This window comes from Embiotoca jacksoni, unplaced genomic scaffold (assembly GCF_022577435.1).
Source record: "Embiotoca jacksoni isolate LCO1_2020_lvr unplaced genomic scaffold, fEmbJac1.0.p SCAF_15, whole genome shotgun sequence".
NCBI lineage: Eukaryota > Metazoa > Chordata > Actinopteri > Embiotocidae > Embiotoca > Embiotoca jacksoni.
In genome coordinates, this window is record NW_027185285.1 from 7,033,039 (window position 1) to 7,054,605 (window position 21,567).

Genomic DNA, 21,567 nt, shown 5'->3' on the forward strand with positions numbered 1-21,567 from the left:
TTTCTCTCTCCCAGGGATTTTATATGAATATTATTCGTTAGATTCACTGGAACATTTTATGTTAAATGACTGTAGTAAACAAACCAAACAATAAACAAGATTAAACTAAATTTTAATCACAATAGCTACAAAATGGGAAAGATGCTCTAAAATGATCATTTTGTACCAGGTTATTAATCCAAATCAAAAACAGCTATACCACTATATACACTTGTGTGGTTTTCCTGAAATCATGCCGAGACACATGGCAATTTTTTTGTTGTGATCAAACACTAATAATTAATCACTGGCATGCCCTGTTTGTTAGGAACCCAAAGCTAGTTGTTTCCCCATTTGTTGTATATAGTCTCACAATATAACAGTTGTATATGCAATTGCACTGTCTTTATTGCATACTTTTAAATGTAATGGACATAACTGATTCTAAAATTAAGAATACATTTACAGAAAGTAATTATGACACGTATTCACTGAAAACTTTGCATTTCCTGAGTATAGCTGATTCCGTATTTCATATTATTCATTATTAAGATTGACATTTTCAAAGCTTTTGAAGCAGTAAACCCAATGTATATTTATGATAATCAGATTGAAATGTCATTATTTCCAGTGATTTTTGCTAAGTCTGCAAGTTTACAAAACAGTATGAATGGTAAAATTATCTGCTCTGATTAACTGATGAAGAGGGAGGAGGCAATCTGTGGCGAGGAGGAAATCTCCCTGGGTTTGAGGACAGACACGTCAGGTTGCTTCTTGCACTCACGAAGCTGCAAGAGAGTGTTGGTGGCTCGTAGGCACAAAGCAAGAGAGGCAGCGATCTGCACATCATCTGCTCAGAGTGCAAACCTCATCACCCGAAGCACGGTGAGTACCCAGTTTTTTGCAAATTCATCTGCACGGCAATGTTTGCAATAATAGCAGGCAGTTTTATGTGTGTTTTTATGCTTACTGAATCTCAATTCTTTTGCTTTAAGAGAGGGGGGGAAATAAATGTTGAAATGTAGGGGGGGAAAAAACAGAATATTTAACCCTTTTTTGTGATTTCTCTTTCAAGTTTCAACAACTCTCTCTGTGGGAGGGAAAGATTTCTTTCATTTTAGGAAACAATGGTTGTATCACTGGACATTTCTCTCGCACAACGCTTTAAATTACATCACATGATGAAATATTTCTCCACACTGACAAAAATGTTATAGTTATACGAGTTATGTCGTTGTACCTTATTGTCGAAATGGTACAGCCCTGCTGATAAAGGGTTCAACTCAGCTGTCTTTTGACAGTGCTAATCTCTCTCAAAAAACTACTCGCAGAGGAATGATAATGCTTAATATATCAGCAAGTGTGGACTGTCTATCTGGCAGAGATTGTTACCTGATAGCAGAAAACACCTGTACCAGTTTCAGTAACTGTCACTTTGCATTTCTTCCGTGCATGTGTGTGTGTATTCCTTAAGCAGCCACAGAGGACCATGGCATTTTCAGGGATGTTGAGCAACGAGGACATCAAGGCTGCAGTCTGGGCATGTCAAGGTGAGTCAGACACAAACTTGCAGGCAGGGAGTCACACACTTTACAAGCATCTAATCATGACCACAAGAACGCATTGTTTACAGTAAGGGAATACACATTGATTCACATATCACACACACACACACACACACACACACACACACACACACACACACACACACACACACACACACACAGAGGAACGGATAAACCCACTCCCACAGGGGATACCTGTATGATGTGTTGTTCACAGGGGAGCCTGCAGGTAACCAGGCAGCTATGTGGAAGGGGAGCAGTTACCACCCAGACACCAAAGTGTTTATGTTGAGCATTCACACGGAGTAGACCGAATCACACAAGCTATGAAGTCCTCACATCCCAAAACACTTAATTATTTATCTCTAGCAATTATGTTTGCATGACAAGGCAGACACAGCTCAACCGCTTCGATGAATATCAAATGTCAGCGCTTATATGCCCTTTTATTCAAGAAAACCTGCCTGTTAGCAAAGTTTAAGGCAAAATGACATTTAAACCCTGTCAGTTGCATGTTACTTTTCTTCCATAAATACAAGTAGGCAGTATTTCTATAATTCAGGGAAAGAAGTGAAGTCTAAAACGAAATGGGTGATAGCACGCAAATCCTACCTTTAGAGTTAGGGATAGGATTTTTTTTTTTTTTTTTAAGATTCCCCTCTGTTATAAGATTTTAAAAATTGATTGTCAGAGTATAAAGCTTTTTATTTCTCCTACAGTGGCAGCAAGACATCTTCAGCAAAGCCTTTTAAATTATTTGAAAGTAACTCATCCTAGATCAGAATTTCCACTCTGAACAGCTCGACAGATAAAGGGCTTTAACATTGAGGCTTACAATAGACCCATGGGCAATATTCAGTGTGCTTTGACTGTTTCAATAGCATAATGACACAGCCTATAATGGTGTGAGACAGTGATGCACTAAAGGGTGTATATTGGTAAATGTCATTGGTTAAAGAATGAAAATCACCTGAGCGAATGAGTAAAGGCAACATCTCTGTTCACCCACCCACCATTCTTTCTTTCTATTCACTCTGTGATTGACCTGTCACTCTCACATGTGTCTGTTTCTCTTGCTCTCTTCATCTCGCTCTCTTTGTGCCAATGTAGCTCCGGGCACGTTCGATGTCCAGTCCTTCTTTGCTCTAGTGGGACTGACTGGGTCATCTGAGGCCAACAGAAAAAAAGTGTTTACGGTCCTGGATCAAGACAGGAGTGGATACATTGAGGAGGAGGAGCTGAAGTAAGGATGGAATGTGTGTGTGTGTGTGTGTGTGTGTGTGTGTGTGTGTGTGTGTGTGTGTGTGTGTGTGTGTGTGTGTGTGTGTGTGTGTGTGTTTCCGCTGGGAATGAATTGATTAATACATGAGGTGAGTGAGTGATGGAGAGGGGTTTGAGGCCTGGGGGGAGAACAAGGCATCAGCAAAGATAAAGTAATTTGGATGATTTGAGTTTGAATTGATCACTTCTTCTTTTCGTCCACCCTTCAGACTGTTACTGCAGAAATTCTCCGCGGCGGCCAGGGAGCTGACTGAGACCGAGACCAAGAGCCTGATGGCTGCAGCGGATAAGGATGGTGATGGAAAGATTGGGATGGAAGGTGGGTTGTTTCTAAAACATCTGGGAAAGCTGTTGGTAGAAGAGAAAAGGAGTAATCTGCACAGAGGAGCTGTCCACCACTTAGTGCTGAAATTACACTCTATTCAAACCACATGCATAAAAACTATAGCACTGCGCACTCAACCAAGAAAAAAAAGTTTTTCACTTGTTTAGTAATCTAGCTTCATCCTAATGCTGTATGTCACTGACTTCTTGTCTGCAGAAAACTGGTTCCACTATTGACTTTCAATGTCTCTCTTCCCCACAGAGTTCTGTGATCTCCTGAAATGAAGAGAATAAACACGACTATGGCTGTCTTTCCCCTTTTTTGAATCATGGATATTTTATGGAAATCTTGACTTTCCAGATTGTTTGATGCAAAAATTAAAAACCTCAGATATTCTGTACCTGCCTGATGCTCTCCCTGTTCATGTGATACAATAATGCATAAAATGTTTGGTGGACAACTGGATAAAGCTGGATATTAGATATGTGTGTGTTTAACCAATCAAGTACCTGAAATGGATTAATAAATGCATTTAAGATTGACATCATCATCATCATCTCATGGTCTTTTTTTTTCACTATAGTCTGAGATGGACAATGCATAAAATGTTCAATCTTGTGTTATGTGTGGGCCAAATGATCTTGAAGATTGTATGTAGCATGAATGATGCTGAGATGGCCACTGATTTACTTGATACACTGATTAAAGTGACATCTGGTGTTTAATTTACATAGGAAATATTTAGGATTATGTAGTGCCTTCGGATGCCTGTACACAAAATCACATAGTTATACAACTGGCATACAATCCGATTATTATTCACTGACATTATGTTCATGAGAGGAAACCCCAGTTCTGATTCACTGTTGCAGAATAACTCATCATCTAAAACCTGTAGTGGCGATGGAGAAATTATGAAAGTTACTCAATTCAATTTTACGACTGTTTTGAGAAAATCAATGGTTTTTAATCGGCGGTATATGCATTCAAATGAAATGCCAATTCAAATGTTAAGACAAATTACTGCACATCCACGTAGAAATTATAAAACTACGTACTGGTTATTACCAAATTGCGAACCTCTTAAAGCACGCGATTACACCTCACGAAAAAAAAAAAAATAGTCCCAATTATCGGTGCATTGCCTACTAAGGACAAGGATCTAGTTGTATGTACGGGGCCACAAATCTCGTCCCAGTTTGGGCGCTTGGTTACTTTGAAACTCGAAACCGCATGCGGAGGTTAGATAAACCTTATGGAAATATATATTGATGCTTATACTTGAGGTAGTTAAAGTTACAGGACTGCATTTAGGCATGGGCCACACATGTCTATCATCTTAAACCATCTACGATGGTGTTGCAACTCCAGTCCTTCAGATGTAAAAAATAGAAAACCTGACACCAATAACGTATAATGTGATAATTTTTTTTTTTTTTTTTTTAGCAGAATAATAAATATATGCGAAATAACCACCACATTAAGTCAATTTACTTCTTAGCGGCCTCACACAGTCACTACAGGCAGTGGTAGGCTATTAAATATCGGTGGAGTTTATTAAGCATATATCAAATTAAAGCTCAGTTAAGATTATCACACTGACTGCAGGTTCATAAAGCGTATGAATGGGGTAGCCTATATGGAAACATTTTATTGATACCAAATACGTTAGACATATATAGTTTATAACAATCAGTCTGTCTATGATCATATTTAATATTTTAATGACACAAACAACATAAAGGCAATAGCGTTTTTAAAGGCATCATTTAAGCAGTCCTTTAGAGTGGTCTAATAGGTTATTTCTCTTTGGAGTGAACACTTACGGTTCAGGCGGTTAATAAATGATTTCCTCTACCAATTAAGAAGTGAGCAGCACTTAAATTGGCTCCGAGTCCTTGAAGCTCATTCCAAGTTTTTCTCAATTGGGAGTATGAGCATGGCCTGCCCTCTCACATACAGCATACCCATTCATTTCATTTATAATCTCAGAGGAAAGTTGCAACATCACAATCAGCATCTTGAATGTTGGCTATAAATCATATGAGTGTAACATGTCCAGCGGAGTCGGCGAACAGCGGATCCTGCTCGGGTTTCCACACGTCTAGCTATAGGCCTCCAGCACACATGGTAGCATCCTCATTTGTTCACCTAAAAATAGCTCCAGACTACTAGACACATTTTTTCGAAAAGCATGCATCTTGGTACCTGATACTGAGACTCAAAGCTCTGTAAATGGTGTTGCTCAAGGATATATAAGAGAGAGGGAAAGGGACTGGCGGCATTCACTCGAGTCCGCCTTGGTTTTCACTCGCCTCAACGCAGCTCAAAGGTGAGTGGGATGCGACTTCTGCCGCTCATACTGCTGGAAGGAAAAGCATTCAGATCAGGGGATCTTCATGGACTACAAATTATAGAGAGCAATGGAACCAACATAGCCAACCGCTGGACCACAGGACGATTCAATTAGTGCGGAAAGGAGGGCAAATATGGCCACTTGATTTCAGAAGATCAACTTTTGTGGATGATAATTGCGCTATTTACACTGGAAGAAAAAAAACAAAACCCAACAACACCTAGACCTATCGGCGCGTTTGACATCACTGCGTTTCCAGCTGTGTTACTTTTTCGTGGCAGTGATTCATGTGATCGAGATTTGGCCTCTCAGGGGAAGCATCGTCTATTTAGCGCCCTGGAGGCATATGGCTTTGGGGCAGACAGGATGGTTTCTTGGTTGACATCTAAATCCGAGGCAAAGAGTAGCTCTTTAGGTCCATTTTAAACGTGATTGGTAGAGCTGAATGGCAGGCTTTGGAAATTAAAGCAATGAGTTTATTTGTGACCAGAATTAAATGAGATAATAATGCCTAAACATGTATTCTCTTCTGAAGTAGGAAAAGCCTCGTTAGATACCTAATGTCTGGCCACTGATGCAGGCTCTGTTTGATAAATGATTACTTTAAACATAGGAACATAGGAAAACAGCCTGCATTTAAGAAGGGCGCATCCAACCTAAAAACTTGTTTGGAGACAGTACATGGTCCACACAATATGTGAATTTAGCCACTTAAGTTGGAGGGCCTGTTGAAATATTAGTAAAGAAAATTCCTTATTACAAAGCAATAAATTTGCAACAATATGTCCACTGCCTATTTGTGATGGACATCCTGAGCCCTGAGCCTAAATGTTTTCTTTCCTCTCTGCAGAATAAAAAATGGCCTTCGCTGGTGTCCTCAGTGATGCTGACATGAAAGCAGCTATTGCTGGCTGCTCAGGTGAGTTACAACATTTTTATTTATGGAACAGTAAACACACTTGGCTGATTTCCTCATCCGTATTATCATTGTTTACACATTATGAAATTACCCTGCAAATGCATAATTGGATGTTAGAAAAACTGATAGAAGTTGGCTGAGCTCAGACTGGCCTACTAATCTCTCAGTTTCAGAATGTGTCATATCAACTGCCAGTCACAGTTACCATATTACATCAACATGCAAGTCCTGTTTTGGGTTCATGCAACCTTGCTAATGGTGTTACAATGTGTCTTTCAGCTGCTGATTCCTTCAACTACAAGACCTTCTTCAAGGCATGTGGCCTGGCCAGCAAGTCTTCTGATGAGGTCAAGAAGGCCTTCGCCATCATTGATCAGGACATGAGCGGCTTCATTGAGGAGGACGAGCTGAAGTAAGACATTCCAGGAATCAATACTTAAAGCTGACACTCAATGCTAAGGCCTCAGTGGCCCAAAATGTGGATCAGATCTTATATTACTTCCCTATGTTTAAAAAGTGGTAGATTTAATTTACCCCCTCATTTGTACATTTTGGCTTGGCTTTAGTTTTTGGGTCAAATAACACAATACCTGCACTAAAGACACAAAAGAAAGGCCTTGTTTAATGTGGCCTGCAGGTTTTATGACTTGGCACGTTTAATATCGACAAGCTTGCTGACCTACTGCAGTTTGTCTTAAAATCTCAGACACTGATAGGGCTTTAAAGGATGCTGAAAGCATTTGCAACATACTTTTAACTCCTACTGTTTTGTCCACCTGCCAGGCTGTTCCTGCAGAACTTCGTTGCCGGTGCTAGAGCCCTCACTGACAAAGAGACCAAGGATTTCCTCGCCGCTGGTGACAGTGATGGTGACGGCAAGATCGGAGTCGATGGTAAGGGCTCTCTGTGGAGCACACTACAATTTCCTCCATACATCTTTGAATGTAGCAGATCCCTGCACAGTTATACATGATTACTTCTAATGCTAGTCTAAATCTGCATTACAGTTGAATTTTTAACATCCATCCACATATTTAAAATATCTACACAGATTCAAACTCTTGGTCAGAGATTGGGTCCAATCACTCTAAATCATCCCACAATTATGACCTAAGAAGCTGGATACAGTTTGTTCACTACTAATGGCAGTTTTATTCTACTTTCACAGAGTTTGCTGAACTTGTAAAGGCATAAATTTCCATTGACCAAGATCCACTTCTTTTCATGGAACTGCAAGCTCCTTGCAAGATTCACTAATCATCAGCTGAAGAATATTTTTTATACCTTATTTATGAGTTGCCTGCAGACTATTTCTCAACATGGAACACATGCTTTATTGCTAATGTAATCCAGATGTGTTATATGTTCTGAAAAAAATGACTTGTGCAAACTGTACACCATCTGCACTTTTGAGGAAGAGTGAAAAACCAGGAATAAATACTCTTTTGGTCTAAAGTCATCTCGTTCCCATCAGTCATCTTTTATATTGCATTTCACAAGCCTCTCTATTCACATATTTGCAAGTTATCTCAGCACAATAGGTGGATGAAGAGGCAGCCTAAAAGGAGCATCCTCTGGCTGGGGTTTGTGAATACTTAGGAGGTGCTGAGAGATGGTTGAAATGACCTGCCCAGCACTTGTTTTGATAATTGGTTAATGAGAAGGGGAATGTGGCTGGACTTGGGCCAGCAGCTGGGAAACGCATTGGGAATGTCCCTGGGGCTTTGCTCCCATGCTTCCTGAACCCGGGGAGGACTGCAATGGAAAGCTATCACACTTTGTGTAATTAGATGGCCTGTTCCAGGGTCTATTTCTCCACCAACTGCTGCATAGTCAATTAGATAATGTGCTGTGGCAACAGGAGGACTATTAACAGTCACTGTTGCATCAGCAGGACCTTATAACAGGTTAAACCCACTGCAGAAATGCAGATCTAAGTGGTCTGACAGGTCCTCAACAAATGATTCAATTCATCTACTCAGTTTTCTTGCAGTGTTTACCACATTTTCTGGGAAAGTAAACAATACCCACACACACCAGCCGAGAAAGGAATTTGAACAACTCAGTCATAAAGTCAAATTACAATTCCAGGGGAAGTTATGAATGCTCTGGGAACCGCAAGTCAGCAATATGTAAACCCTCAACCCTATCAGATGACACTCTCAGCTTGTGGTCCATCAGAGGGAGGCATAGTGACTGCACTCCTCACTCGGTTCACCCTGAAGGATAGTGCTGCCACCTACGGGTCAAAGCTATTCATTCAGCATTACAAGTGGAGCTGTACAGTAATGATAAAACCTTCTCTCATTCCTTCTACTTTGCTCTGGGAAAAACTGATTTACATAAAAGCATGAACACGTCCTTTTAAACATTTTAATTTTATTGAATAAGCCACACTTTAAACTACAAAGAAAAATGAGGAGGAGCTTTTCCAAAATCACTCAGTCCACTTTGAACAATAAAGACATTTTTAATTAGTGAAATAAAACTGATTTGCCAGTCAAAATGGGGCTGATTGAAATTTGGACTTTGCAATTGATTTGGTTTTATGTAGACTAACAGAAAAACACGCAGATACGGCCGAAACTTGATCAAACACAAATGATAGGCTCCTATTTTGCCAACATGACTGACAGCACATTTCTCACAAAGTGAATTTATTTTTGCACATTTCAACATAAATCCGCACATTATACCTACTTAACAACTGGTAAAGTCACAAAGTAGACTCGTGAACAGGGTTATCCATGCCTTTCAAATGAAATGTTTCACGAAAAGAGGAAAACGACCAGTCAGTTCGACTTACGCCAGCTCTAACGCATGCATGCTCAGTATCCGCCCTCTTGGATTTGGTTGTGTGGTGCCAGCAACACTTCCAATTCGTCGTCCTCAGCAGTGTACGGGCCTATTCTTAGAATTGGTTGGACATTAAAGACTTATTCAAACGCACCTTTTTAAGCGTCTTCATTTGTGAAACTTAAAATAGACCGGTCTCTGGCAACAGGACGAATTTTCGCCGCCCCCCCCCCCTCCCTCCCGCCGCCCTCCTCCTCCCACTTCTCGGTGTCAGTTATCTTATGCCTCCGATTTGGATGGAGCGAAACTATAAAAGGTCACCGGGAGCACCGGGATGATCACTGCAGTCGACTCGAGTCTTGTCCGTGTCATCTGTACCCCACAAATCAAAGACACCAGAGGTGAGTTGGAATAAAAAGGAGAAAAAGAAAGATGGGATCCATGCAGACAAAAGCCGCAGCATCACGCTTCGCCTCTCTGAAATAACATTTCAGAATTTTTTTTTTTTTTTTTTTTTTTAACATTAAGAAGGACTTCTTACTGCAATGCAGCATCTAAAAGAAAGATGAGTATTGCTTTTTCTTGCTGGAGCTTGCACGAAGAGATGGATTACTGGCCAGACCTCACAGCATCTTTAGAGCCGTGTCAATTTCGACCTCTCGAATTGGATTTGGAAAGGCATCTCCAAACATGCCCGTCAGAGAGAAGCGGACTGAATAATCTACTCTTTTGAAAGCTGAAGTTTTTTCTTTTGTGTTTTATTGCATTTGGACTAATATGATATTTAACACTAATTTATTTAGTGAGCGAGGCCAAAACTGTTATGAAAAGTGTAGTGCTGTGCACTGATGTGATTCATTAGTTGTTCTGATAGATAAATTAAACACAGTGAGCCACAGAATCAACTAAATTTAATACAGTGACATTTCTTTTGTCCTCTGGGATAATATGCACCGATAATCGATTTCATTTTATTTCTGCAGCTCAAAATGGCCTTCGCAGGTGTACTGCAAGATGCTGACATCACTGCAGCCCTGAATGCGTGCAAAGGTGACTCCAGGACAAAACACTCGCGCCCGCACTCGATGCGTGGCTTTAAAAAAAAAAAAAAGCAGGACCAACAGTGCGCGTTTTGTACAGCTGTGGATCTCTGTAACAACCTTCATTCATTTTCAGATGAAGGCAAATTCGACCACAAGAGCTTCTTTAAGACATGCGGTATGGCCGGAAAGTCTGCTGATGACCTCAAGAAGGCCTTCGGCATCATTGACCAGGACCAGAGCGGTTTCATTGAGGAGGAGGAGCTGAAGTAAGACACTGCCAACTCTACTCCAAACATCAGAGTTCACACTAAAGACAACTTGTATCTTCTTTTCTGATGCATACAAATAACAGGGAATGTCAAACATTAGCCCAGTGACTGACAGTGTTCCGGCTCGTGTGTCAATGCGGTGGACTGACAGAATGTAGGCGCCTCGGGGTCAAACTATCTTTAAGTGCTTGCCCTTGACATAAACTTCTATTTGTCTTTCAATACATTTCGCAAGTTAAAACATATTTCGTTGTTTGTGACTAATGGCATCCTATAAATGATCAGTGCTGCAGCGAATCAAACGTGCCTCGGTATTTTTCGCAATCGATATATACGGCACGCTCTAAATTGTGGCCAAAATGAAGTGCGTCCGGTGCCAACGGGAGCTGAGGGTCCGTGAACTCACCACTGCCTCCGTTTGTCTGCAGGCTGTTCTTGCAGAACTTCAAGGCAGGTGCACGCGCACTGAGCGACGCCGAGACCAAGGCTTTCCTCAAGGCCGGCGACTCCGACGGTGACGGCAAGATTGGCGTTGATGGTAGGCTATGGACAACTCGTTTGCTCTTTCCAATGATTTGGATATTTTTTGTTGTTGTTGTGGAAAACAGATCCCAACCGGTGAGTTTTCTTGCCTTTCTGCAGAGTTCGCTGCCATGGTTAAGGCATAAAAAAAAAAAAAGGCAACTGACCAACACCACTTGCTCTGATGGAACAAAAATGCCCACGTCGACCTCCCCCCTTTTCATCTGAATATAAATAATTTTTATACATTTGCTTAAGAGACATTTCCTCCAATACAACACTACACTGTCCAAAATGATGATTGTGAATGTCGCTCGGTTGTGTTCATGTCTTAAATATGAATTTTGCTTACTGTAAAATCTATGATGCATTTTCCAGGAACGAACGGTTAAAAAAAAAAGAAAGAATAAATATTCTTTTGCTACGGTCTCTTTGGTTTATTTGTGTTCTTCATGTTGCCTTATGTCTCTTTTCAATTCATGAAATGTAGCTTTTGTGGCCAAAATGGAAAAGTGGGGAGAAAACAAAACAACAAAAAAAACATCAAAAAACTGGTGACTTAAAGCCAACATTTAACTAGGTTGTAGCTATATAATACAGGATTTTCTGCCTCTCACACACACACACATACATAGCAATACACTACTGACAGTATAAACCATAAAACGTATGTGTTTGACTGTGGCTGTGTCTCACTTACACTGTTTAGACGTGAATTTCGACAGTACTGTCGTTTCAAATTGAACACTTACCTGAAATGATGCCCACAACACGTGAATGCATCACCCGCCAACATCTCTGCCGGCTTTGTTTGGCCACTTTATTCCCAAATTAATTTGTTCTCTTGCTCCCTGTTTCACGCACTGTAACTGCATAGTGGTACTTGGTGGGAAAAAAAAACAAAAAAAACAACACATTTGTGTAGACCTGAAGCAACACCTGGAGCTTCCTCAGCCGCCAATTTCTGGAGTTTGAAAATAGGTCAGTGGCCCCTCCCCTTCCTTACGTAGCCAAGATGGCGACCGTTGAGGGAGACAAGAGTCCAGGCGTTTCATAATACATATTTTGGCCGTTATGAGCCAATCACGCGGGTACTCCTAGTTCAGTTGCATGTTTCCATACTTGTCAGTGTTGTAGCACGAATGCAGTCAAAATAGCAAGTGTGGCTTAAGTATGTATTTGAGAAACAATGCATGTGTAGAGTCATGCAGTTCCACCGTGCAGCCACTAGATGGCGATACATCCATTAACTGCAGAGACTGAAACAGACACTCGGGACAGTAAATCATCTGGTTATAAGAAGAACTGTTGCAACTATACAGTGGTGCACCAATTGTGCTATAGCTACTTTCATGCAGTGAGATGGAAATCAAAAGAAGATACTGCAGCCTAGATTTAAAAATTGTGCACATCTTAACTTAATTTTTACTTAACACTATTGTTAATGTATTGTTATATTTTATTGTAATGGATGACTGCTAGACATTATTTTGGATGAGATACACAAAAATCATTGAACATATGTTTAGTCTTATTTGATTTTAAATGTAGGAAACAAATGTCAATACCTCATCACGCAAATAATATTAATATTAGGCTTACAAATAAATATTTCTCACAGTAAGGTATTTGCAGTAAGTATTGCAGAGAACGGGATAGTCTGAGTAACGGCACTACGGTTTTTTATTTATTTTTTTTTTTTTTTAGTAACAACTCCCAGTCCATTTATTACCCGAGAGGACAGACAGACTGAGTTCGTCCCCTCTCCCAATCTATGTCCAGGAGGCTCCTAAAGAACATTGTCAAATGTAAATGAATAAATGATCAACCAGTAACTGTATAGTTAGGGAGGTATCAACATGGCGGATGACATCATGCACCGGTTGTGGGTAGAGTCTCACCGCTGTTCTCGATCCGGTGTCCACAGTCTCTTTTTCACACAGTCTGGATGAGATGATTGAGTTTCTCTGCCTTCTCAGTCCAGTCCTGCTTCACTAGAAATTCACAGCAGGCTATCGGACACACTTGTTGAGGGGCCCCTTTAACAAATTGGCACTTGGATTAAGTTTAGGACCGGATGACATTGACAAACCGCCGGAAACAACAAGGTTTTATTCAATAATGAAAGACACCATGCTGCCAAAGAATTAAACAGAGAGCTGCTGTGCATAATTTCTTGATAATAAAATTCATCATGTAACCCAAAGACAAAAAAAAAAACCACACAAAATACAAAAATTAAATGAAATACAATAAGATAGATGAGGGAAATTCTGCGCGCACCGATTGGCAAACCGTGCTTGCGCTTCAACCGCCTGACTTTAGCCCGGGTGTAATCAACGAGGAGGGCATAACGCGTCAACTGCAACACCTGAGTCCATATGTAGCCACTGACAGTAGTTTTCGGTTTTTAGGGCTTTAAATAACGTTCAAGACAATCTTTACGCACACCGAGGGCAACATTACCTGTTGGTCGCCAGCTGGCGCGTGCAAGGGCGTAGCACTGCCAAGATTCACCTGCGCAACGCGCACACATGCGCACGCGTAAAGTGGCTGACTTCTGATACAAGAGGAGTAGAGCGGAACTCCGGTGCCCTTTTAGTGCTAAGTTGGGGGGGGGGGGGGGGAACTTACATGAGAGAGTGTGTGGTTCCATGGTGTAATGGTTAGCACTCTGGACTCTGAATCCAGCGATCCGAGTTCAAATCTCGGTGGGACCTTCTTCTCTATTTATGAAATAGAACCGAATTCTTTGTTCATTGTACAACTGCCTGCCATTTACGTAATTGCGTATGTGTCCTCTGTGAGCTGCACGTACACCTTGAAACAACCTTACGTAGGTAAAACGAAAACCCTCTTTCAGTGTCCTGCTGCAGTGACCACTCTCCCAGGACTCTGCTTAATGACCCCTGAATTTGTTTGTGTGTCAGATCCGCTGGGGGCCACGAATGACCTCGGAAAAGACAACCTGAACTGCTCATTTTGCAGCTGGAGACATTGGACAGACAAAATAAATCCAACGAGCAGCTCGGACTTCCAAAAATACATAAGAAACAAATGACCGAAATGAAACCAGTACTCAACTCTAAATTACATTTCTCAGCTAGACCTTTGTTTTTTAATGCTGCATGTGAATACCTGGAACACTTGCGCATTATGCATCATCATCACCATCACTCCAGGATGGCAAAGGGACAGCAGAGGGTGACCCCGGGTCTCTTAATCAGCACAGTTGAAAAAGCAATTCAGACTGTCCCCTGTCAGGATGAGACAGTGAGAAGGTTATAAAGCACTGGTGTCCCTGACATTCAGCCATGAGCACGCATTTGGGGTCATAATAGATTTGACTGGAGATCATCTAAATCTCATCTGCTGCTACCGTGTATGAGGGTGAAAGGAAAGTAGATTTGGGCAGGTGAAGCAACACAAAATGCATCAGCTACACAGACTGTTCATGGTATGACGTCTGAAATCAACCATGGTTTTGAATTAATTTGTTTCCAAGCGAGGACAGATGTCCTAAGACACATGGTCCTTCTGCAATACTTCAATATAACTAACATGGAAGGTCAAATGTCAGTTGGCATCACATTTCCAATATTTTCACCTCCAATGTAATGGCAAGAGCATATTTTCATTGGATTGTGACTCAGATGTGCTCGTTTGGGAACTGCTGCCTGTAAAAGGATATCTGCATGAAAAGGCAGGGGTGGGGGCAGAAACAGCAAGAGAGGGAGAAAAGGAGAGAGAGAGAGAGAGAGAGAGAGAGAGAGAGAGAGACTGCAGTTACATTACAGCCTCCCTGCATTTACTGTACTATATAATTCTCGAGGTGATAGGAGGGGTGTTGGGATGACATGAGGTAGTGGAGGGTGGGGAGAAGAATGCCCTTTTTAACTTAATTTGCTATTTACAAGGGCGTTACAGATGTACACGGTCCGCTCTCTCTGCCTCCAGGCGTTATAAATAGTAAAGGTTAATTAGTTAGCTGAGAAATTGGATCAGGGGCGGGCAGTTAGAATTTGATCCATAGACAGGTAACTCAAGCAATCCCCATTGTCACAGCAATCAGACCTATATAAATCCGCCTTGACGGACAGCAGTCACCATATAGCCTTACCTCTCTGCTGGATCACCGACCTTGGCGAGAACCCCTGAACGCGGTAAGTTGCAATGTGGATTCTGGGGCGTCGCTTTTGGTAGAAATAGGCTACTTTTTTATTTATTTTAAATTATTTTATAGACTGATTCGTTGGCTCTAGTGTATTCAGCGTACGTCTGAGTACTTTAAGGACAGACTAGTTAAATGACAGGTCGAATATTTCCGTGCGTAAAAAGTGAGACTTACTGATGTTATAGGTGACAAAAACAAAAACAAAAAAAGTATTTTTAATTTGCGAGAAGCGGCCATAGTTGTCAGCTGCACTTTGCACGGAGGAACGTTTTCAATGACTTTTATCAACTTTTCAAGATTTAAAGACTTTCTTCACGTTTCGTTCCTGCACTGACTTCTCAGTAACGGTGCTGCCACTCGGAAACCTTTTGCTCCCCATCAGTGTGTCAATTTATATGGTTTGTACTGCACCTGGCTAAATGTTTTAATAATTCACCATGGCTGTTCCTCCTACAGGAATAAAATGTCGCTCTCATCTATTCTTTCTGCTGATGCCATCGACAGTGCTATCAAGGACTGCCAAGGTATCGTTTTCCACCAATATCATTATTGCTCTCTGTATTTTATAAATGAGTGTGTGTGCCTGTGTGTGTAGCTACAGCCAAAAGTCAATGGAGATGCATCAATATGATAGCCATCTACGAGACTGAAAAACTTGTATTATGTTGAAAATATACCTAAATCCTTGGGGAAAAGTGAAGCTTTGTTGTGTTATTTTATGAGTATCAATTGGGCCACAAACCAGTGAGAGTCCAGATCTGATCTTAAAATCCTCTCACTGACATTCAAAGTTAAAAAAAAAGAAAAAAAAAGAAAATCAGTCTTCTAAACTTGTTAAATTCAAAAACAAGTAACATTTGGGACCATTATTTTCTTTATGATATGTATTCCTGGGTAAGAATATTGAGTGGCATACTTCCATTTAATAGTACCTTCTCAGTTATGTTATCGCATCTCTATAATAGATATAATATAATCTCTGACATAAACTGTTTGAGGATTTGCAGATATTACGGTGCCTTTGCTTTAATTCTAGTTTAGTCAGAAAACTCCAAACATGACTCATGCAAAATATGAATATCTACACGTAGAACTCAGCGAAACAAATAGAAGGCAGATCTCTTAATTCTTCATCAAACTCTGTGTGATTTCTCCTTCAGCTGCAGACTCCTTCTGCCCAAAGAAGTTTTTCCAGCTGTGCGGCCTCACCAAGAAGAGCCCTCAGGATGTGAAGAAAGTTTTTGGGATCCTGGACAATGATGGCAGCGGTTTTGTTGAGGAGGAAGAGCTCAAGTGAGTGCGCAGCCAGCTCAGTTACAACTTTTTTGTTTGCTGTGCCCACGATCAACCGGTTTTGCCGGTCCTTCTCACAGGCACAAACACTAGACTCAGATGTCTTCCTGGAAACAAAATTGAGTCACTTATAGTTTTCATGATAATCTGGTACGCGAAAGGATGTAAAGAAAAGGATACAACCTTTGAGGGCCGAACGTGACATTTGTGACAGCAGAATTAGCAACACAGTCATCACACAGCTATTTCATCAGCGCACAGAAAACGACACGCAAAAGACAAGTTTAAAAACACAAGGAGGGACTCTGTAACCATCGCAGAGACAGTCTACTTCGTGGACGTGATGTTGTCTGGCTGTAGAGCAATATACAGTGCAGCACCAGGGCCTGATAACTGAAGGCATTTTACTTCACAGACCTACAACTGAATTTAAAATTAATGTGAAATCATGTGTGTGCATGTAAAAGATTCTTGTGTGTATTGCATCAGGACTGACTGACCTGATTTCTGAATATGATGGCATTATTCATTCAGTTGTTACTGAGGAGTACCCATAACTTCAGTCTGTAATTGTGTTTGTCTCTGTGCCCACCAGGTTTTTCCTCCAGAGGTTTTCTCCTGGGGCTCGCGTTCTGACAGACAAGGAGACCAAGGCCTTCCTATGTGCTGCCGACGATGACAGCGATGGTCGAATTGGAGCAGATGGTGAGAAGATCCACACCTGGTTGATACACGCTTTATAAAAAATATACATGTGGGTAGACTATATTACTGATATATATCGGGAAGTAATGCCGGTACCTAAGTTAAAGAAGCGGCAATCGGTACCACTCCTTGCAGGTCTCTAAACACTATCTTTCCTGCAATCTTTCTTGCATTTCCATATTATTCGTCAATTCGAATAAGAACTACACAGGAGACGCAGGCAACATTTACAACTGATAACTGATAAGGTTCCTGAAGACCATCTTTGATTTTAAATTTATAAATTTGTTGAATTGACAAGACAACTGGGTCAATAACGAGCTCTTAATTTCAGAACAAAATTGTGTTCCTGAAATGTAAAATCTCAAAGTTAGTTCTCTTCGTTATGGCTTTACATTTAAAATACACCTATTTTAGTTACATTGAGACACTGGTCAGACTCAGTTCTCACATCTCTTACTTATACTGTTTCTTTTCTCCACAGAGTTCCAGGCCATGGTCTTGTCTTAAACAGCTGGACTCCATTTCTCCAACTCAATCTGGTCCCCCCGCCACCCCTATCCGACCGCTTCAAGGGCTCTTAGTTTAGTCAAGTCATTTTCCATCTGGTTAGATAAAACCTTTTAATTCTTCTTATTTTGCAAGAATCATTCCGGTGACACCTACATTCTTGTTATGTTTTTTTTGGTTGTTTTTTTTTCATTTTCATATGTTTTAGACAGATCATAAAGCTGTATTGCCCAAATAAATGTACACTTTACCAAATTACTGAGAAAATAAAATAATTAAACTCAAGTCCTGTGGCCCTTTACATTATTTGATTGCAGATCTTTGATTTTATCTGTATGCGTTCTATGCAGACACGGTCTGAGATGACAGTGCACCATGACAAGACCAGAACAACCAAATGTTTGTGGTGTCGTCAAAACTTTAACATAAAGTAATACTGAAATGTTTCACATTCACAAAATGAAATGAAAAACTATAACAGAGTGATGATCTGGATATGCACACACTAACCCAGGTGTGTGAATTCACAAAACATGCAGAGACACACACACACACACACACACACACACACACACACACACACACACACACACACACATGTTCCTGTAGCTACAGTTCTGGGGTGTCCTTAAATCTTCACTTACCCTTATCTAGCACATCGGTAAAAGAGATGTAATGACAGTCAGTGTCAGGTATATGAGAAGTGAGACAAATACAGGGTTTCAGACTGAGTGCATATACAGTACCAGTGTGTGTGTGTGTGTGTGTGTGTGTGTGTGTGTGTGTGTGTGTGTGTGTGTGTGTGTGTGTGTAAGAGAGAGAGAAATTTACCGCACCATAGAGCTAGCACAGGGAGAAAGCAGAAGAGGTGACCTTGATGACCACCTGAGTGTCACCGTGGTTGGATCGAGTGACACCTAACCTCAGCTTTGTAAATAAAACCCAGCTGAACCTCGGTGCTGCTCAGGCCGGGGGAAACAAAAACACATGCACACAAAACCCAATGCATTTGCAAAAAATCAAATATGAGATGAGACAGCCAACCATGCAAAGACACACAATCTTGAATATGCACATAAATGCACACAATAAATAAATCTGTGTGTGTGTGTGTGTGTGTGTGTGTGTGTGTGTTGCACACAATAAATGAGAGAGCAAGCTCTGCATATATTTCTATTGATATTCTGATATTAAAGAAGAAACATTTCATTGCACTCAGAAGTTTGACCATCTCACAACTCTGTAACCTCAGTTCCGCACCACCATTACCACCATCGCACTCTAAATAGCACACAGATTTGTCATTCCCTGCACTTACAGGATAAATGGGATTAAAATTAACAACTACCTGCCCCATTCACCCACCAACTAGCAGCGCCAAAATATAGAGTAGAAACTTTTTTTTCTCTGAGTGTCATTTTAATTATCTGTATATTACAGGGGGAACCTGACTATTACAGCAGACACCTGCTACTCAAAACTACAGCATGGAGCATACCCTGGTATTAGCATGACGTCATGGGACAAAGGAAGGAAATGTAGTCATGCCATTTGCTGCTCAACTCAGATGGCTTGCAGTGACGATGGATGTTTTAAGCGTGGTCCTTCTTCTGCTGGGCCCATAGAGACCTGTGTGTTTCTTTTTATTTAGAAATTGAGGTGTCAAATAAATTAATACCATTACAAATTTTAGATGGAATGACCAACCATTAATCAAAGTATGACATTTTTAGTCAATTTGTGCAAATGACAGAGAGCTTTGAAATCAAAGTGCCGTGATGGGGCTAAATTCAGACATTTATAGTTAAATATGTAAGATTAAAGCACGTCAAGCCTTCGAGATACTGCAAATTAAAACTATGTGTATAACCCAATAAAGAAGAACAAAGCTTGAAAAAGAAAAACAGAAAGGGAAAAATGGCACCGTTAAAGCATAGATTAAAAGGTGATGGATAGTACATTTGAGCTAGACGTGTATTTGTAGTCTAAATCATCAGCTAAAAGTATAAGTTGGGGTGTTTCGTTGGGTTAAGAAATGATGATGCTCCTACAGGAAAGAGGAATTTAAGTATTCAAACGTAAAAGGGATGTTAAGGTTATAGTAAAAAGCCTTTATTGGTTATTGGTTGGTAAAGTTTTTTTGAGCCCAAAATTAAGTTGTTCACAGATTGAACTTGATTGCTTATCTTGAAGCCTCTAATTAAGTCATTAACTAAACCAAAAACATAACAACCCAGACATTCCTCCTACATATATTGTAGCTGTTTAAAATTTGATTTTGCATGTAGGTACAACAGACCAGATTGTATTAAGACACTGGACACGCACAGAGAAACCGTTAGACACTAATTAGATATGTCTTCATATCTGCTGTTATCAGTGAGTGATCCTTATCTCTGCAGACATGGGAGGAAGAATGATTACGGGGGCGGAGTGGGGGCAGACCACGAAGCCGAATGTGGGACAAGGTTGGGGAAGCCAGCAGGTAACACAAGCCAGGGGACACACAATGGAGCTTTGACCCCTGCGGGTCAGGAGCCGCGAGTGGTAAACAGGAAGGAAATGTGAGCCAACAGGTCGACGCTGACTGCTGGATGTGCTGGTGTGGGACAGCAGTACAAGATAATGTGACAAGCAGATTACCTGGACTCAAGGGCAGAGGGAGGAAAGGAGAAAGATGCTGTAGAGGCCGTAGCTCTGTTTCTCTTAAGATGAGAGGGGGTGAACAGTGCGAAAATAATGCCAAGCAGCAGCAGTTTTTCGACTGCAAGGTGAACAGATCTCCGTACCGGCATTAAAAGACAGCTCGATCATCTGTCAATAGCTACAACTACATTTTCAGCAGAGTTCGTTTGTACGGTTTATTCTGTTTTAAAAAAAACTGGAAATAACAAATCATTTTCTGTGGTGTAAATTCACTCTGCTGGGTAAATTCTAATAATATAATACAGTTGTACTTTGAGAATATTATTCCTGGCACAATAAAAAGGGATTATTCCATGAGAAATAAATACATTGTGTTAGCAATTGTTAAAAATAAAGCATGCGGTTGCACAAAATATAATGAAAAAGGGCTGAATTTAGTGGTATTTGTCTTGGCAGCAGCAGTTATAGTAATAGTAGGAGTAGTAGTAGCCACTGACGTTAAAATGAAGCATTAGATGCCAAACAAAGCCTTAACTGTCAAGGAAAGGAAAGTAAGCAAGCAGTCTTAGCGTAATTAAAACATTCTGGGTCAATTCTAATGCACGCTTCGCCCTTTGGGATGGATACATAGGCTTGCCTGCTTGTCTGTATGGCACCTCAATAATTGATGGCCTCGCTTCATTGTCACCAAAAACTCATATCAAGAAAGGAGTGTTAGGCTCACCTTACTGATTAAGTCTGTGTGAATCTTTAATGTGCACCCCATCTTCAACTGATAACAAACTCGTGTTCTCGGGCGAACCGGGGAAGCTCAACTATGTGGACGTCCACTGCGCGTCCAGCTTGTACTCTGACCGACGCTGATCATGTTTTCACTCATTCCCACTTTTTTCGGAGGCAGGAGGTACCGGGGATGCTGCCACCTGATAGTCTGAACAGGGAGGAACGTCGTAAAAGATTCAACTGCCGTGTTAGGATGACTGAATGGGCTTTGTGAGCTCTGTGCAGGAACTCTATCCATAATGCAGGTGATGACAACACTGCCTCTGTTCCCCAACAAGCATTAGTCCTGAGCCTCTACTTATGATGTCTGTGTGCAGCTTCCCTTCATTAATGAATGATGGGCCACGCACATATCAATGGCCATTCCTGATACACGCGGGGTGTTCGTGGAAGGCGATTTC

General features: G+C 40.9%; 4 protein-coding genes and 1 non-coding gene across 6 annotated transcripts; all 5 read left to right on the plus strand.

The window, feature by feature from the left end:
* Window positions 1-599: 599 nt before the first annotated feature.
* On the plus strand, window positions 600-3,697 carry LOC138198055 (parvalbumin beta-like). 2 transcript variants are annotated; one of them, XM_069149185.1, is made up of 5 exons: window positions 600-864; window positions 1,454-1,529; window positions 2,655-2,787; window positions 3,035-3,144; window positions 3,412-3,697. In XM_069149185.1, exons 1-5 carry the CDS (start codon window positions 679-681, stop codon window positions 3,432-3,434), a joined length of 528 nt encoding a protein of 175 aa, XP_069005286.1. In that variant the 5' UTR covers window positions 600-678; the 3' UTR covers window positions 3,435-3,697. The 2 variants fall into 2 exon arrangements, with proteins under 2 accessions (XP_069005286.1, XP_069005287.1); XM_069149186.1 differs by having other exon boundaries at window positions 601-864; window positions 1,457-1,529.
* Window positions 3,698-5,398: 1,701 nt separating this feature from the next.
* LOC138198057 (parvalbumin beta-1-like) lies at window positions 5,399-7,884 on the plus strand. Its single transcript, XM_069149189.1, has 5 exons — window positions 5,399-5,482; window positions 6,357-6,425; window positions 6,705-6,837; window positions 7,209-7,318; window positions 7,594-7,884. The coding sequence occupies exons 2-5, from the start codon at window positions 6,365-6,367 to the stop codon at window positions 7,617-7,619; spliced, it is 330 nt and encodes a 109-aa protein (XP_069005290.1). The 5' UTR covers window positions 5,399-5,482; window positions 6,357-6,364; the 3' UTR covers window positions 7,620-7,884.
* Window positions 7,885-9,515: 1,631 nt separating this feature from the next.
* On the plus strand, window positions 9,516-11,484 carry pvalb4 (parvalbumin 4). The gene is made up of 5 exons (XM_069149187.1): window positions 9,516-9,622; window positions 10,205-10,271; window positions 10,398-10,530; window positions 10,962-11,071; window positions 11,176-11,484. The coding sequence occupies exons 2-5, from the start codon at window positions 10,211-10,213 to the stop codon at window positions 11,199-11,201; spliced, it is 330 nt and encodes a 109-aa protein (XP_069005288.1). The 5' UTR covers window positions 9,516-9,622; window positions 10,205-10,210; the 3' UTR covers window positions 11,202-11,484.
* Window positions 11,485-13,703: 2,219 nt separating this feature from the next.
* Window positions 13,704-13,775, plus strand: trnaq-cug (transfer RNA glutamine (anticodon CUG)). The gene has a single exon. It is a non-coding gene; the product is annotated as a tRNA-Gln (tRNA).
* A 1,147-nt stretch (window positions 13,776-14,922) lies between these two features.
* Window positions 14,923-18,022, plus strand: pvalb8 (parvalbumin 8). Its single transcript, XM_069148524.1, has 5 exons — window positions 14,923-15,218; window positions 15,686-15,753; window positions 16,390-16,522; window positions 17,118-17,227; window positions 17,712-18,022. Exons 2-5 carry the CDS (start codon window positions 15,693-15,695, stop codon window positions 17,735-17,737), a joined length of 330 nt encoding a protein of 109 aa, XP_069004625.1. The 5' UTR covers window positions 14,923-15,218; window positions 15,686-15,692; the 3' UTR covers window positions 17,738-18,022.
* Window positions 18,023-21,567: the final 3,545 nt, after the last annotated feature.